The following is a 14,872-nucleotide window of genomic DNA, read 5'->3' on the forward strand; positions in this document are numbered from 1 at the left end:
TATCACATGTATTCCTTATATTTAAAGCTGGTCATTTTCCATAATATTCCATTTTATTTTACAAAAAACAGAGGGAGGGAGTTGTTATGAGCAGATTCGTTTCACAGCTGGCTAGAATTTGAACTCTGGTCTTCTTGCTTCAAGTGAAAGATCTCTCTCTATGCTTTAGATTTTAATTGCAAGCAAATATATAACGGTTATTCTTGAAGATTGCAATGAATATGATGGTTTTACAGCTCTGCCAAATGATCTCTGCACAATACAAAATACATAATTCATCAGAATGGTGTGTGGATTTTAATTGACTCCACAGCTTTTTATAGGTAAAACAGCATATTATGGACATAATTGTAATCAGTCTATAAATAGAGTAATTTAATAATTATGACAGCAGCATCTAAAGCAAGCCACAATGATGCAGAAATGCCAACATATCAGTGGTGATGTCATGATGCAAATCCCACCTTTATCCCCAATGTCTGATGCAAGTACATAAGTTACGGTATTTATGTTATGACTTCTAATCACTTGTTATCCTCAAGGGATATCCAGGTATCATGAGTTGTGAACAGTGACAGTGAATTTCACAGAACTTTAAACACTAGTATGTGCAACTCAAAACTACCTATCCAGTATGAACATTTTCTTATTGCACAAATTTGACAGAAACTATGAGTACATTGTTACTGTTCTTTTCCATGATTGTGTTGACTAAAGAGATAATACCTGTCCCAGCTCTTGCACTCAGGAGAGGCAGGCCTCCCAGTTGTAAAATGGCCTCTCCCAATGTCCCAAATTTTATATCATAACTCAGTCTGGAGTTCTAGATAGAAATATTCTAAAAAATACTTATTTTGTGTTATTTATTCTAAAATAAATTAAATAGGCCACTTATCTGTGTTGACTACAGGATCTCAGGCATTTACCTTTGTCTTATTATAATAAAGAATAATCTCAGGAGCACTTTTCCTTCTTTAGATTGTTGCATCTTTATCAGCTGGAAAAAGGGAAAATCTGTCCTTCCTTTCGCATGAAGCTAAGAACTATAATATGTTTGGAAATTTAAAAATAATGCTGCTGTTAAACATCTGGCCTTTGGGGCAAGAAACACTAGAGGAACTTCTGGATTATTTCTTTTTCTCGGCGTGGGTTTTTTTTCCAAACTAATCCCAAAATTAGTGGACACCAGTGAAAAAAGGTGTCAGATTGTTAGTTTCTCAGTCATTCTCTGATCTGGATGTTTGATCTTTGGAGATATTGTCTTTGTTCTTCTAATAATGATCAGTACCATAAATCACAGCAAAGTCAGAATGACTCCAAAATCAGATTTAGTAAGTTTTGTTCGGAAAGATTTTTTTCAGTAGCAAAAGAGGTCTTTTTGGTAATAGCTCCACATTCTAGAACCCCCTGTCCTCAGATGTATGGCTGACCCCAAATCTCCGTTCTATTTTCATTTATTTTTGTGTAGTATTAAAAAAAATAACAACAAATAGAAAGACAGACAGACAGGGCTCATTTTGCTACATTTCAGGAAAGAGAAAAAGGATTTCAAAAAGCAAATTTATCAAGTGTTTTATATATGTGTAGGGTAATAATACTTGTTTCATGTTATGTGCCTTCAAGTCATTGTTGACTCCTGGTGACGGCCTGGAAAAGTCCCTGCAGTTTTCTTGGCAAGGTTTTTTGGGAAGTGGCCTGTTTTGCCCTTGCCTGTTTCCTAGGGCTGAGAGAAAGTGACTGGCTTTCCAAGGACACCCAGCTGGCTTTGAGCCTAAGAAAGGACTAGAACTCTCAGTCTAGTTGTTGTTTTGGTGTACATTTTTTCCAGAAAGGATAAATTCCTAAGTGCTGTGATACAAAATTAAATACTGAAACATTCCTAAGGTTGTCAATACATCTTTGCAATAATTAGAAAGATAATCTGCAATTAATTTCAGCATATATTTTTTTAAAAAAAACCATTTCTACCAACACTGAAGTTGTGTTTTTAGCTAGATATGATCATATTTTTCCTATTTTTAATTTAAAACGTTTATAGGCTAGCTTCACACAAGATGCTATATTAAGCTAAAATGGTGTTGGGAAGTTTATGGTATGGGACTGACCCATTATTTTAGCCTGTGCATTAAACAGGCGATCACATTTAACCATTATATACAGTGGAACCTCGGTTTACGAACTTAATTTGTTCCGAATTGGTCGCGACCCGAAGCAAATTTTCCCATAAGGTTCAATGTTAGCCATACTAACAAGCACACCAAAAACCTTCACAGAACGCTAAGAAACACACCACAAGGCTCACCGAACGTCTCCTTGCTACCGCGATCTCGCCCACAGGAAGCCGCGACCGCGTGTCAGCAGGGAAAATGGCCACGTATCCTGTTCGTAATCCGAGGCGGAATTTGCAAACCGAAGCAAAATTTTGCGGCCGGAGCTGGTCGTCACCCTAAAAGTTTGTGAACAGAAGCATTCGTAACCCGAGTTTTCACTGTAGTTTATTTGTTTAGGTATAGCATATTATGTGGGCATAACACACTACTGTGTTTTGTTAACCACGTTTAGAATTTACCAAGTTGTACTGTATCAACCAAGCTACTGTGAATGACTTTGATATATTACCTGTGCTTTAACTTTTCCTCAGCTGACCAAGACTATAATGCTTCCTCACATGTAGAATATGTTTGTTGTTGTTACTCTCTTGAGCAGTTCTTCATTTTGTAGAATAAAATTTGTTTGGGGAAACCAGGGCCCAACTGTTGGTTTAATCAGGCATCCTTAACTATTTCCTTTAAAATTTTATATGAGAAAAAACAGGAGTAATTTCTTGCTACCACTCTAAATGAGGTATGGAATGCTTTTCTTATTTTTGTCTCTATAGTATAACTACTTCATAAGGCTACTTAAATTCATATATAAAATGATTCAAATATCTGTTTACTACTAGCATTCAAGACAATGTGTTTACTCTAGGAGTAAATGCACTGAAGCACCTAAGATTTAAAATCAGAGAGAAATTGGTATAGTTGCTAAAAGTATCAGGAGCCAGCTAAACATGATACTTGGTTTCATTTTGGTCAAAAGGCGAAAAGCTCAAGGATTTTGAAACCAAGCATGACAAAGCAGATACTTAATCCCCATCAACTCAAAATGTTACAGAATGCAAAAGAAACTGGAATAACATCTCTCTGTTCAGAATGAGTTCTCAGATAATCTGAGATGTGTGTTCCTTCATTGAAAGTATCCTCAGAACCCGGAATAGAACCAACCATCCAATCTATCTTTTCTGATGATAAAGACATTAAATTTACCAGAAGATGATATTACAGAGAATTTGTCATCTCTATTTGTCCTAGAGGTGACAAATCTAGAAAGGAAGTTAGCAATTGTACTAAGGCCCTTCAGAATATTTCAGGCTTCATTAAAGATAAATGGTATGAACTAAACAGTAGTGCACTTCCTCAACAAAGTAATGGCCAAACTAGACGTAGCTTAAGTGTATGTTTGTATTTAGGATGCTAGGTTTGGGGGGATTTTTTTGCCCCCTAATAGAAACAACACCACCTTAGGAGAGTATAATTATTGGGATCATGGCAAACAAAAAGAGACAATTTAAATATTTCTTTCCCTGAGTCTGAGGAAAAGATCTAATCTGAAGTTGGTATTTACACTGGAAAGAAATCCTCCAATTTGGGATTCCAAAGAAAATGCCAGAAATGAGAACTTCAGTCCTATGCCAATGCTAATACCAGCTTTGGAAGAGGGTTTTCCTCAAAACAAAATACTGGGTTAATTTGTTCCTTAAGCCTGTTGGTGTAGTGTTTAAGGCATCAGGCTAGAGACCAGGAGACTGTGAGTCCTAGTCCTGCCTTAGGCACAAAGCCAACTGGGTGACCTTGAGCAGGCAATGGCAAACCGCTTCTGAAATCTTGCCAAGAAAACTGCATGGAGTTGTCCATGCAGTTGCCAGGAGTCAACACTGACTCAAAGGCACAAACACACACTATTTGTTCCTTAATGGCTGCTTTGGTCCCAGCAGTTATTATATCCATGAATATATTATGATGATTGATTGATTATGTACCATCAAGTCACCGTTGACTCTTAGCAACCACATAGATAGATTTTCTCCAGAAATATATCATTATAGTCATAATCATTTTCATTACCTATTGATGTGATTGGCACTTTGACAAATCTATATATGAAATGAAAAGTAATATTTTGTGGTCCACATACTTGGATATTGAAGCAAATTAAATTTGCTGCCATCTCAAATACACGGCTGCCCATTTGAATGGATGCTGATAAAATAAAACTTTAGCAATTATGGCTATCATAGTCCAAATTTTTCACAATGTGCTAAACCTTCTTACAATAATCCCCCCTTTTTTTAAAAAAAAAAAAAAGAATAATTGTGTTAATGAGATGTGGATGGCTGGAAATGACTTATGGTAGGAAATATTCTAGAGAGGATTGAGATGTATGGTATAATAAATAATCTCCCTGACTTGTTCTAGCCAAAAAATGTTGTGTGACCATAAATCTTGGCTGACAGAGGTGCAACTTAAGAAGACTTTTCCAGTTATTTATGCTTTTGTTTAAAATTCTTGTTTCTCTCACAGCTTCATTCTGACCAGGATAAAGGAGATGGTTCACTCAAGTACATCCTTTCAGGAGATGGAGCAGGAGACCTCTTCATCATCAATGAAAACACTGGAGATATACAGGCCACAAGAAGACTTGATAGAGAAGAGAAGCCTGTTTACATTCTTCGTGCTCAGGCTATCAACAAAAAGACTGGAAGACCCGTGGAACCTGAGTCAGAGTTCATCATTAAGATCCACGATATCAATGACAATGAGCCCCTGTTTACAAAGGACATTTACAATGCCAGCGTCCCAGAAATGTCTGATGTAGGTAGGTGACAGATCACTCAACCATGCTGGGATTAGTTTTCATTAGCTAGTCAAGTGGCAAATCCTAGAGTTGGAATTGCTAAGATCAAAGCAATGACAATTCCTTAACATGCCCAACTGCATTTTTCTGGTCTACAGTTCACAACGCAGGGAAAAAGGATAAAGAGACAAGATCTGCATTAAGTCATCAGTGATGGAAGAAAGATGAGAAGGGAAAAATGGTTTGTAGATACAGATAAACATATGCTATCACTGCAGCATCCATTCAATAAGATGGTTGCTTAGTAAGATTATGTTATGTATCAGCACATGGTCATAAGACTAAAGAAAGAGGGCAACTGAAAATTAGTCCTTACTACATAAAAAGCATATTCCAGATAACCAGGTTCTCTAATAATTAACTTGCAGATCATGCTAAGTTGTAATAGGCATTTATTGCTGCCGTGTATTCAGCAGTTGTTTTCATATATGCTCTTCTGTAAAGATTACAGTAATTTCTAGGTGCAGATAGAGCTCCACTTGGTGCAGCGTTCTGATAGTGACTTCTGACCAATAACAAAGATCTGGTGTTTGTATCTGGGATTGTATCACTATCCAAGAAGGTCCCATTTGAATTAGAACTGACCTGCACAACTTTGTATGTGTAGGTTAAGGGGGAAACAAAACTGTGTTCTAGATTTTGTTGACTGAAAATCTGTTAACAAGCCCATGCTAATTTTTCTTTGCTTTTCTCAGTATTTTCACCATAAATCAAAATTCAGTAGCATCTATCATAGTGCATGCATATTAGAAGGTTTTGCCTTGAATGAAACTTAAAATGTCTATTTGGCAAAAAAAAAAAAAAAAACAAGAAAAAGGAGAAATTACCTACTTAGCAGGACATGTTAGCATCTGATAAGTTCATGAACTGATTTGCATGTGTAATCCAAGTTTATGCAGCTATTTTATAGTAGCATTCTCACAAATCAGCATTAGGCGCTATCTATATTCTATTAGCTCAGCAGGTGGGCAGCACTTGCTGACTTTGGCTGTTTTTAGAAAATTAAGCGGGCTTGAACCTTGTTTAGTAGTTGGATGGAAGACCACTAGGAAATTGCAGGGCTGTAGACTACACTGGGAAGTTAAAAAGCTAAACCCAGGAGGAGGCAGTGGCAAACCAGTTTCATATTGCTACCACAAAAACCCCATGGGTGTGTCCATAGAGTTACCAGGAGTTACCATATATACTCACATATAAGCCCATCCGCAGATAAGCTGACCCGTGAATTTTTAACCAAAATACCATAAAAAATGTGCCACCCACGGATAAGACAACTTGCATTTTTCATGGTACTTTGGCTAAAAATTCAAGGATATGCTTATCCAAGGATGGTCTTATATGTGAGTATACGTAGGAAATATGGGTACTTTAAAAAGGTATAATCGTATATACTCGTGGATAAACCCATCTGTCAATAAACTGAACCCGATTATTTTAGGTCCATTTTGGCACCTGAAATTCTCAGCTTATCCTCAAGTATATATGGTAAGCTCACCTCAAAAGATATTTTATATTTACCTTACTTGCTATCAACCTCAAAGCATGACATCTCCTGTGTGTAAGAGTATCCCATGATCTAAAAGCACAGGAACTAATATTAACTGAGATCATGTCCTCTTGCCTTGACAGTGTGAAAATGGGGAACCAAGATTTGTATATTCATCTTCTGATTGCACGCTGCATGAACTAGGACAGTATATGGTTTGAAAATTATTCAGAAGTCATTTCTGGATTCAATGCAAGTTGCATTAATTTGAATGAGTGAACTCCTTAAAGCAAGATTATTTCTTTTTTTTCCAGACTCGTGCAGACATCTGCAAAAAGTTGGGTTGCTTTCATGAAGAGAGGTGTTATGCTTCCAAGACACTTATTTTTCATTCATTTTTAAGTGTCCATAGTCACAGCGTGCACTTTGTGGTTCTCAGGCAGGAAGAAGAAATCCAGCTGCCAGGCCAGAAAAGCTTGCCCACTTCTACAGGACACTACATTTAGAAAAAATATGTATTGATGTGTCTATGGGTATACTATATATTGCAGTATTTGTAAAATCACCTTCAAGTCAAGCTAGGCTTCTGCTAACTTACATAGATGCATCCAGGCAGTTTTCTTGGCATGAAGCCAAGAAAGTGGTTTGCCACCACCTTCTTCCCGCATTGTGTTTTGATCTTCCAGTCCTGCCTACAGATCTGGATCTCCTTGGGGTCCCTCAACCTAGTACCAGTCATTTAACTCTTTTGTTTTTTAGATTAGCCAAAGTGCTGTCACTTACCTGGGATCTTGTTCTCTGGGTTTGTCTGTACTGTATATTCTTCAACACCCTCTCTTTTTGCTATTGCCCCAGAAGCAATGTTCTCGTATCAGAAAAATACACTCTGTGGGTCTGAATTTGGACATTTGCTTGCCTGTTTTTTAAATTGTTTGATCTTTTAGTTTGTCTTTCAAGAATAGCCAAATTGGGAGGAGATGGAGTGAGAGAAAGAACCATGATAAGCAGAAATTTCCTTTCCCCTACTGTGGTCTTGTTGGAATTGCCCTTCTTTCATTGTTTCCAACAGGAGAATAAGCATTTCCTTTTATTTCAAACAGCAGGCACAAGCGTGAGCCGATTCCATTAAGGAACATAGAAAGCCTCCTCTCTCATGCCATATATACCGGTTAAATTCCCTTTTCAACTTGATAACTGCTATTTGTAAAAGAAATGTCAATGAACTGAAAGACAAATGACACAGTGACATCATGTGCAGTTTGATTCCTTTGAGCCATTTGCAAAACATTGGAACGGCTCCATCTTTCAAAGCAGGATGTGCATGCTTAGATGTACAGCTAATTTTCATAAAATTAGTCATGCCAGTGTTCCAAGAGCAGACCTTCAAAACTTGCAGTATCTGACTTGCCCTCATAAAATCTATTTTTAAACCCAAATTCTGTTAGCTCCACAATAGACTGCATGCAGCTGGCTATAGCAGTTGAAATGACATCCTTTGACACACCAGTTTATATCTCTGTATTTTACTGTTATAGGTACATTTGTCATGCAAGTCACTGCAACGGATGCCGATGACCCTACATATGGGAACAGCGCTAGAGTTGTCTACAGCATTCTCCAGGGGCAACCATATTTTTCTGTCGAGTCTGAGTCAGGTCAGAGGACTTTAATCTGTCATACTCTGACAACTTCCATAATTTAAAGTGACTTGTTAAGTCAAGCTAGGATGTCATTAGGCAAATTCTTCAAAGGCATTCCATTTGACTTGATGCAGGCTTTGAGAGTTCCAATAGAGTAATACATCTGTAAGCATGATACATTATTTTAATCAGAATATCTTAACCTAATAAGCAGAACTTAGCCTGGATGCAAATCCATTTAACAAAGATTGGGTATGTTCAAGATGCCTCCATTAAAGCTGTGCTTAGCACAGTCATTTGACTTTGAATGGGAAAAAGGAAAAGAAAAGGAATGATAATGGAGAAAAAAGATCTTACTAATCACCAGTCTTTAAAAAAAAAGTGGAACTAGATTTGGCATTTTTCTCCTCCTCTGTGGTTTATACAGGGTTTGCAACCTACTTCAGTTTTGATATGCAACTTTTCCTCAAAAATTCAAGGTGGTTATGTGGTATTCCCTCCTCCAATTTTTCCCTAACACAACCCTGTGAGATAGGTTGGATTGAAAGAGAGCGACTGGTTGAAAATCACATAGTGCTTTTCCATGGTTTAAGAAGGATTTTTCCTGGGTCTCCCTGGTTCTATACAAACCCATTAGCACATGTGTAGAAGAAATGTGAGAGATGTCTGCTAAAATCCAGACTAGAATATATATATTTTTTCCACTCTCAGCAAGTGAATTAATACATCTAACCCTATTAACGGGGAGGGGCATACAATCATTAAGTATAGAGATTAATGAAATCACTTAAGAATAGGACTTATTTGGTACACAGGTAGATATTGCCATCATAAGATGTAAACACAGAAGAAAGCTCCAGTGATTCATAACTGGTTCATACAGAGAGGTATGAAGGAAATGCACTGCTACATTCTGGCTACTGAAGTATTACTTAGAAAACAACATATTAAGAAAAAATCTTATTTCTTTTTTTCATTCCTAGGTATCATCAAAACAGCTTTGCTGAACATGGATCGAGAAAACCGAGAGCAGTACCAAGTGGTCATCCAAGCCAAGGATATGGGAGGCCAGATGGGTGGATTATCAGGAACCACCATGGTGAACATCACATTGACTGATGTCAATGACAATCCACCCCGCTTCCCCCAGAGTATGGGAAAAATACTTTTTTCCTTATTTAGTTACATCCATATAATGTTTTGGCAATCAGATGATGTGAACCTTACGTACAAGTAGAAATGTGGAAAGCCAATGGAAATAGCCAAGGGAAAAGGAATGGCTTTTTACAGCTTATTGGCAACATTAGGCCAGAGATCTATGCAAGTACCAAAAAAAAGTCAAAGCCTTATTTGATAATGTATTTATCTTCTACTGTATTTATTCATATATTTCATTAAAAGGGGGTTTTAGTCCTTATGTTTGCAAACATATCCTTAAACTGTTAAATAATGCAGTGTAATCTCAAGAACCAACATTATTGCTGATTAAGATTTCCAGTGAATAAGGTTGTCTTCTTACTCTTCTCCATGAGCAACGCTAAAAAAAACATATACATATTAAGAGAAATATTCTAAGTTTGTAGACTTGTTGGAAAAGAGTGTATATTTATTGTTCAAAACTAGTTACCCTAATGTAGAATTTTATTCTCCCCTTGCATTGTGGGAAAGCCGTTTCCTGCTTTTCTCTCTAGTTTTCAGTTTATTCTTCCTTTTTCTTAAAAAAAACCCAACCTTTCTATTGTTCTTGTCATTCAAAGTACTGATTAGTTCACATCAACTTAGTGTTCTTAACTACTGGCAATTACTAATAAGCAGTTTTCTTTTCAGCTATTCTGTTGCATCTGGTGTTGTACTATTTTCAAGGATCAAAAGAAATTACACAGGAACCAATTCAAGTATAATGGGGGAAAATTACTCCAATATGTCCACTTCATTTATTTTAGTCTCACTTTTTCACTTTTAAGTCACCTGTATAAGATGCAGTTTTTCATTTTATCCTGGGCTCCAATTTTTGCCAGATGCTGTGGAATTCTCACACAGATTCACCACTAATAGACCATTTACCCATTTGGAAGAAGGCTCAATTAGAATCCTTTTGCCTGACATATTTGCTTTCCAGAAGCAAGGAATTCTCCATGCATCATGAAATGCTATTGCCCAAATAGAAATTACCAAGTTCTTTTCTCTGCAAGGAAAACAATTCAGGAGAGAAAAGTATACAAATTTCTTATATATATATGAAATGAATTTATTTCCCCTTTTTTTCCTGCTGAAAAATTATTCATAATATAGGGCAAACATCAGCCTGTGGGTATGCGGAGCAGGAAATTCCTGTTGACATGAGTGGTTTATAATGTGAGATGCTCTGAGAAAATTTTACATCTCTAGCCCCAGGCTTTGCAGATACTGTAAGACCACAATACAGAGGCACAGTAACAAAACAGTCCCCAGCAAAGTATCTGTGGGTCATTTGCAGTGCAGCACAACAGAAGACAGAGTTTGGCTGTGCTCAGCTTTCGACCACTATATCTTATATGCGTTGCATGTTTTTTATTTGCTTGATATCATAAAGGTTTTTAGTTTACTATCTTCTCTGGGTAAAAATGGCTCCTTATGTTGTACTGAGAGAGGAATGGGTGAAGTCATTTCTAAGGGGAAGGAAAGAGAATGGTTTGGCACAGGATGAAATTGGCTTTAAAGAAAAGATATAGGTATAGATAGGGTATAGATAGGGAAAAGATATAGGTATAGAAGAGGTATAGATAAAGCACTTGCCCATGCTGGATTGTGCACACTTCTCTAGCCTAACAGGATTGGTGGCCTAAATGTTACTGAATATTTGGCTGTGGGGCAAACTCTGTAAAAAAAAAAAAAAAAGAGTTAAAAATAGCTCCCTTTAAATATAAAGAGCATAACCTCCCCAAACTGAAAGGACAGGCCAGAAGCTTTATAGAGCCATATAAATTGAGCCAGATTCAAATTTGCTCTTTGTGTCACCTGATTCATGCTAAATTAGCAGCCACAGTACCACCTCCCTGCCACTAGTAGTGCTATCAAATGTCAGGGTTCAAAAGCAAAATGTCCCTCCAATCTGCAGCTGCCACTAAGTTGCTCGAAGTACCCTGTATCAAAGTCACCAGTTTTACACTCCTCATGCCTCATACTACTGCAATTAAAGAATTCTTAAGCCACATTTATTTATATAGATCCCACATTTTTAGTGCTTATGCACTATTCAGTTTGCACAAGTAATTATGGAGCTTGCTTGGCAGAGAGATATTGGGGAGAGGGCCCTTTTGTCTTATAGCATATGATTTGCATGCAAATAACCCCAGATTTGATCCCCAATACCTCTGGGTAGGTATAAGAAAGATAGTTTGAAAGTCGAAAAGAGCCACCAGGAAGGGACAAATGCTTATGGTAAGTTATTTGCATGGTGTGACTCAGTGGGGAGAATTTATTTAGCCACAACAAACCTGTAGCCATTTGAGATTAAGACTAATAACCTCTGGTTAGTTGTGTGGGTTAATAGGTTATCATTGTCACATAACACTAAGTCCCACCCAATTCTTTTAAGCATGTTACAAAGTCTCCCCTATGTTCTAGAAGAGCAGCAATCTAGTAATATACAGGCAGCTAACAGGTATAACAAGAAAATTGAAAGAGGTTGTTGAAAAATGCTGAAATAATTTTAACTTTCTGGTTCAACTTTCCATCTCTTTAGGTGCCTATCAGTTCAAAATACCAGAATCTGCACCCCCTGATTCACCGGTTGGACGGATAAAGGCTACTGATGCTGATGTGGGTCAAAATGCTGAGATGGAATACAGCATTCTTGAAGGGGATGGCTCAGAAATGTTTGGGGTTACTACAGACAAGGAAACACAAGAAGGCATTGTAACAGTAAAAAAGGTGTGCATTTTTAGATGCTTCATTCCAGCCTTTAGTGTGGCATGCAAAATGCAGTTTTTAAGATGTCCTCAAATAAAAGATCCATTGGAGTCAGAAACCAAGTAAATAATGTTGATAGGATCCCTACAATTGTGTGGTCTTATGCAAGATACTTAGAAAAAAGTCATTTTTTTCTGAGTATAAAATCATTTAAGTTTTATATTGCATGTTTTGGGCACCTTGGTATGCCCACTGAAAATATCTTCAGCTAAACCTGATGGAATGATTGCTGGGGTTTAGTACTCTTCCAAAACTCTGCATTTCACAAGTATGCAAGATATACTGTTATATTCAGTTGCTATGTTGGTTCTCTTCATTTCTGCCATTTCCCATTTGTTTTGAATACAAAATAACGTTTAAATAACTCCCCATATATCCCAACATCATGGGAACATTGCAGGAAAAAACAGGTTGTCAGGGAATGTTTGTCCAGGGGCTAGGTGCAAGTGGAGAAAATCACAAACTTAATAAAACCAAACAAATACAAGCTAACATAAATGCACGCACGTACACAAACACATACACAATCTGCACACAAATAAAATTAAAGAGGAGGCAAAACAAAGTGTATTAAAGATAAAAAGGATTTAGCAACTCTGTCAGTAATAGGAGGATCCCTTATCCAGAAAAATATCCTCATTTTTAATGTGTCTTCTGGGTAAAATCCTTAATATATAAAAGATCTTTGGCAACAGTCTCTAATTCCACAAGGATAAAGTCATCCATTAAACAGAATTTTGTTGAATCAATCAGTTAACAATTCAGAGTGCAGCACATTAAAATAAGTGAATATTAAATACTCTCCTGTATTTAAACAGTTGATGTGTGCAAATACAGAGCTTTATCTGTTCCATAATTTAAAAGTTATTTAAGTGTAGTGGAGAACAAGACTTACCAGCTGCAGTTCTCTTAGTTTGTAAATTTAGCTCTATTAATCTCTGCATAAAACAGAGCAAAGTCTTCTTTAGGCTGTAATTACCCAAAACCTCAGGAGAGAAATACAGTATATATTTTTTCATAACTCAGATTCACACACTGATTAAAAAAAAAAAACCTGAAAGCAATAAATATGTATAACAAGGAGGAGGAGTAGAAAAAACTGAACTATCATTTCAAGCATTTCATTTAATGGATCATAGATCTACTTCTGATCTTATACCGGCATTTCTCATATAGAGTGATGTACCTTAAAACTTTCACTTTAAAATAATTAGATCCCTTCCAGTTGTACACTGAATCCAGAAATCGACATGAGAATGCCAAAGGTAAATTAAAGTAAAGGCTTGCGTAATGTAGTTGAAGTGTGGAATGCCACCAAGGAAAAGAAAGATCCTTGAGATGGTTTGATGACAAAACCATAATTTGCATTTGAATACTCAAGTATTTTTTATGGGTGACTTGTTCTTATTTCATTATCATTTAAAAGTGATTACACCTTTTATATCTTTTTGAACAATCACCAAGCCCTTTGGCATTGTACAATGTAATACAGAATAAAATTATATTACGGCCTTAGAGTTGATTAGAAAGACATTAGCATTATATTTATAATTTCAGCAAGCTTTCAGTCCTAATTGAATGTTACTGGCATCTGTCCTGGGTGAGCTGGTCTATTCTAATTGGTTTAGCTTTTATATATATTTTACTCTGTTGTGATCTTTCTAGAGTCTTTTAATTGGGATGAACTATAAAAACTAAAATAAACAATGTTATAAGAAAGTTAATAGATAATAAGACGTGTCCTGCCTGCTTTTTTTAAAAAAATGAGGATTATGTAACACACTTCCCTAATACACTGCTAAAGGTATATATGGCCATGGAGTTACTTTGACTTACTTTTCAGAATACTTTTATTGCTGCAAGGACCAGGGAGATGCAACAAAATTAATTTTGGCCAGTATATTGCCATACTGGCCTATCATCTCTTGAAGATACCCAGTGGAGATTCATCAGAACCAATTCTAGCACTGAAATCCTCAGCCCTATGGATTTATAAACCTATCATAAGACATCCATTTGTGCTTTATCTGCAATAACTGTTCTTGTGAAAGCTAAGTATGGAATATGCCTGCTTCTATGCCAGAGACCCTGAGCGAACAATGAATCGTGGTTAATAGAAGTGAATCGTATACATATACATTTAGAAGATTCATAAATGAAAAAGCATTTAATTATCCTGTTCTTTTTGAATGAAAGTGCCGCCAAATCAAAAGGTATACCCAATTTTTTAGACCGGTACAAAATGTTTATTTTTAAAGTTCTTGCTGCTAAGTTGATGGCCCTGTATCCCAGACATGTGCCAAGAACTATTTATTTATTACATCTGTATACCATTGAACCTTGGGGCTCACAGCAATTTACAGTAATAAAACAATAATAAAATACCAAAACAAAATATGAAAACAAACATAGTAAAAACATTAAATTAATAAAACCAAGTGATTACAAATAAAATGATAAAACCATGTAGTCACACAGGTGCCTTCTCAATCCTGGATGACATCAGCCCTCAACTACCCTGAGAAATAGTCCAGTCTTCACTACTTTAAACTCTCTCCCCCCCAAAAAACCCCAAAGTACAGGGATCAGTGCCAGTGTCACTTCTTCTCCACACAAATTGGAGGTCACCACCAAGAAACACTGCCTGTGGACTTCCATCAGTCTTGTGTACCAGGGACACCCGGTGTCTCCAACTGGGATAAATATACTGAACAGAGAAAGCAGCTATAGGTACCAAGGAATCAAGCCATGTAGGACTGTAAAGGTTCAAGCCAACACTTTGAATAGAACCCAGAAACTGAGTGAAAGCCAGTGCAGTGCCCACAGTATAGGAACTACT

At 36.7% G+C, this 14,872-nt stretch overlaps 1 protein-coding gene across 1 annotated transcript in view; it reads left to right on the forward strand.

The window, feature by feature from the left end:
- Positions 1-14,872, forward strand: part of CDH6 (cadherin 6) — a 159,354-nt gene that overhangs the window by 112,557 nt on the left and 31,925 nt on the right. The window contains exons 3-6 of the mRNA XM_088130687.1: positions 4,623-4,917; positions 7,978-8,097; positions 9,066-9,233; positions 11,807-11,994. Of these exons, the coding sequence (XP_087986813.1) occupies positions 4,623-4,917; positions 7,978-8,097; positions 9,066-9,233; positions 11,807-11,994 (771 nt within the window). The remainder of the gene's footprint in view (positions 1-4,622; positions 4,918-7,977; positions 8,098-9,065; positions 9,234-11,806; positions 11,995-14,872) is intronic.

This window comes from Python bivittatus, unplaced genomic scaffold (assembly GCF_059951505.1).
Source record: "Python bivittatus isolate LINGU-HERP-01145 unplaced genomic scaffold, Pbiv_v1 ctg000840_np1212, whole genome shotgun sequence".
NCBI lineage: Eukaryota > Metazoa > Chordata > Lepidosauria > Squamata > Pythonidae > Python > Python bivittatus.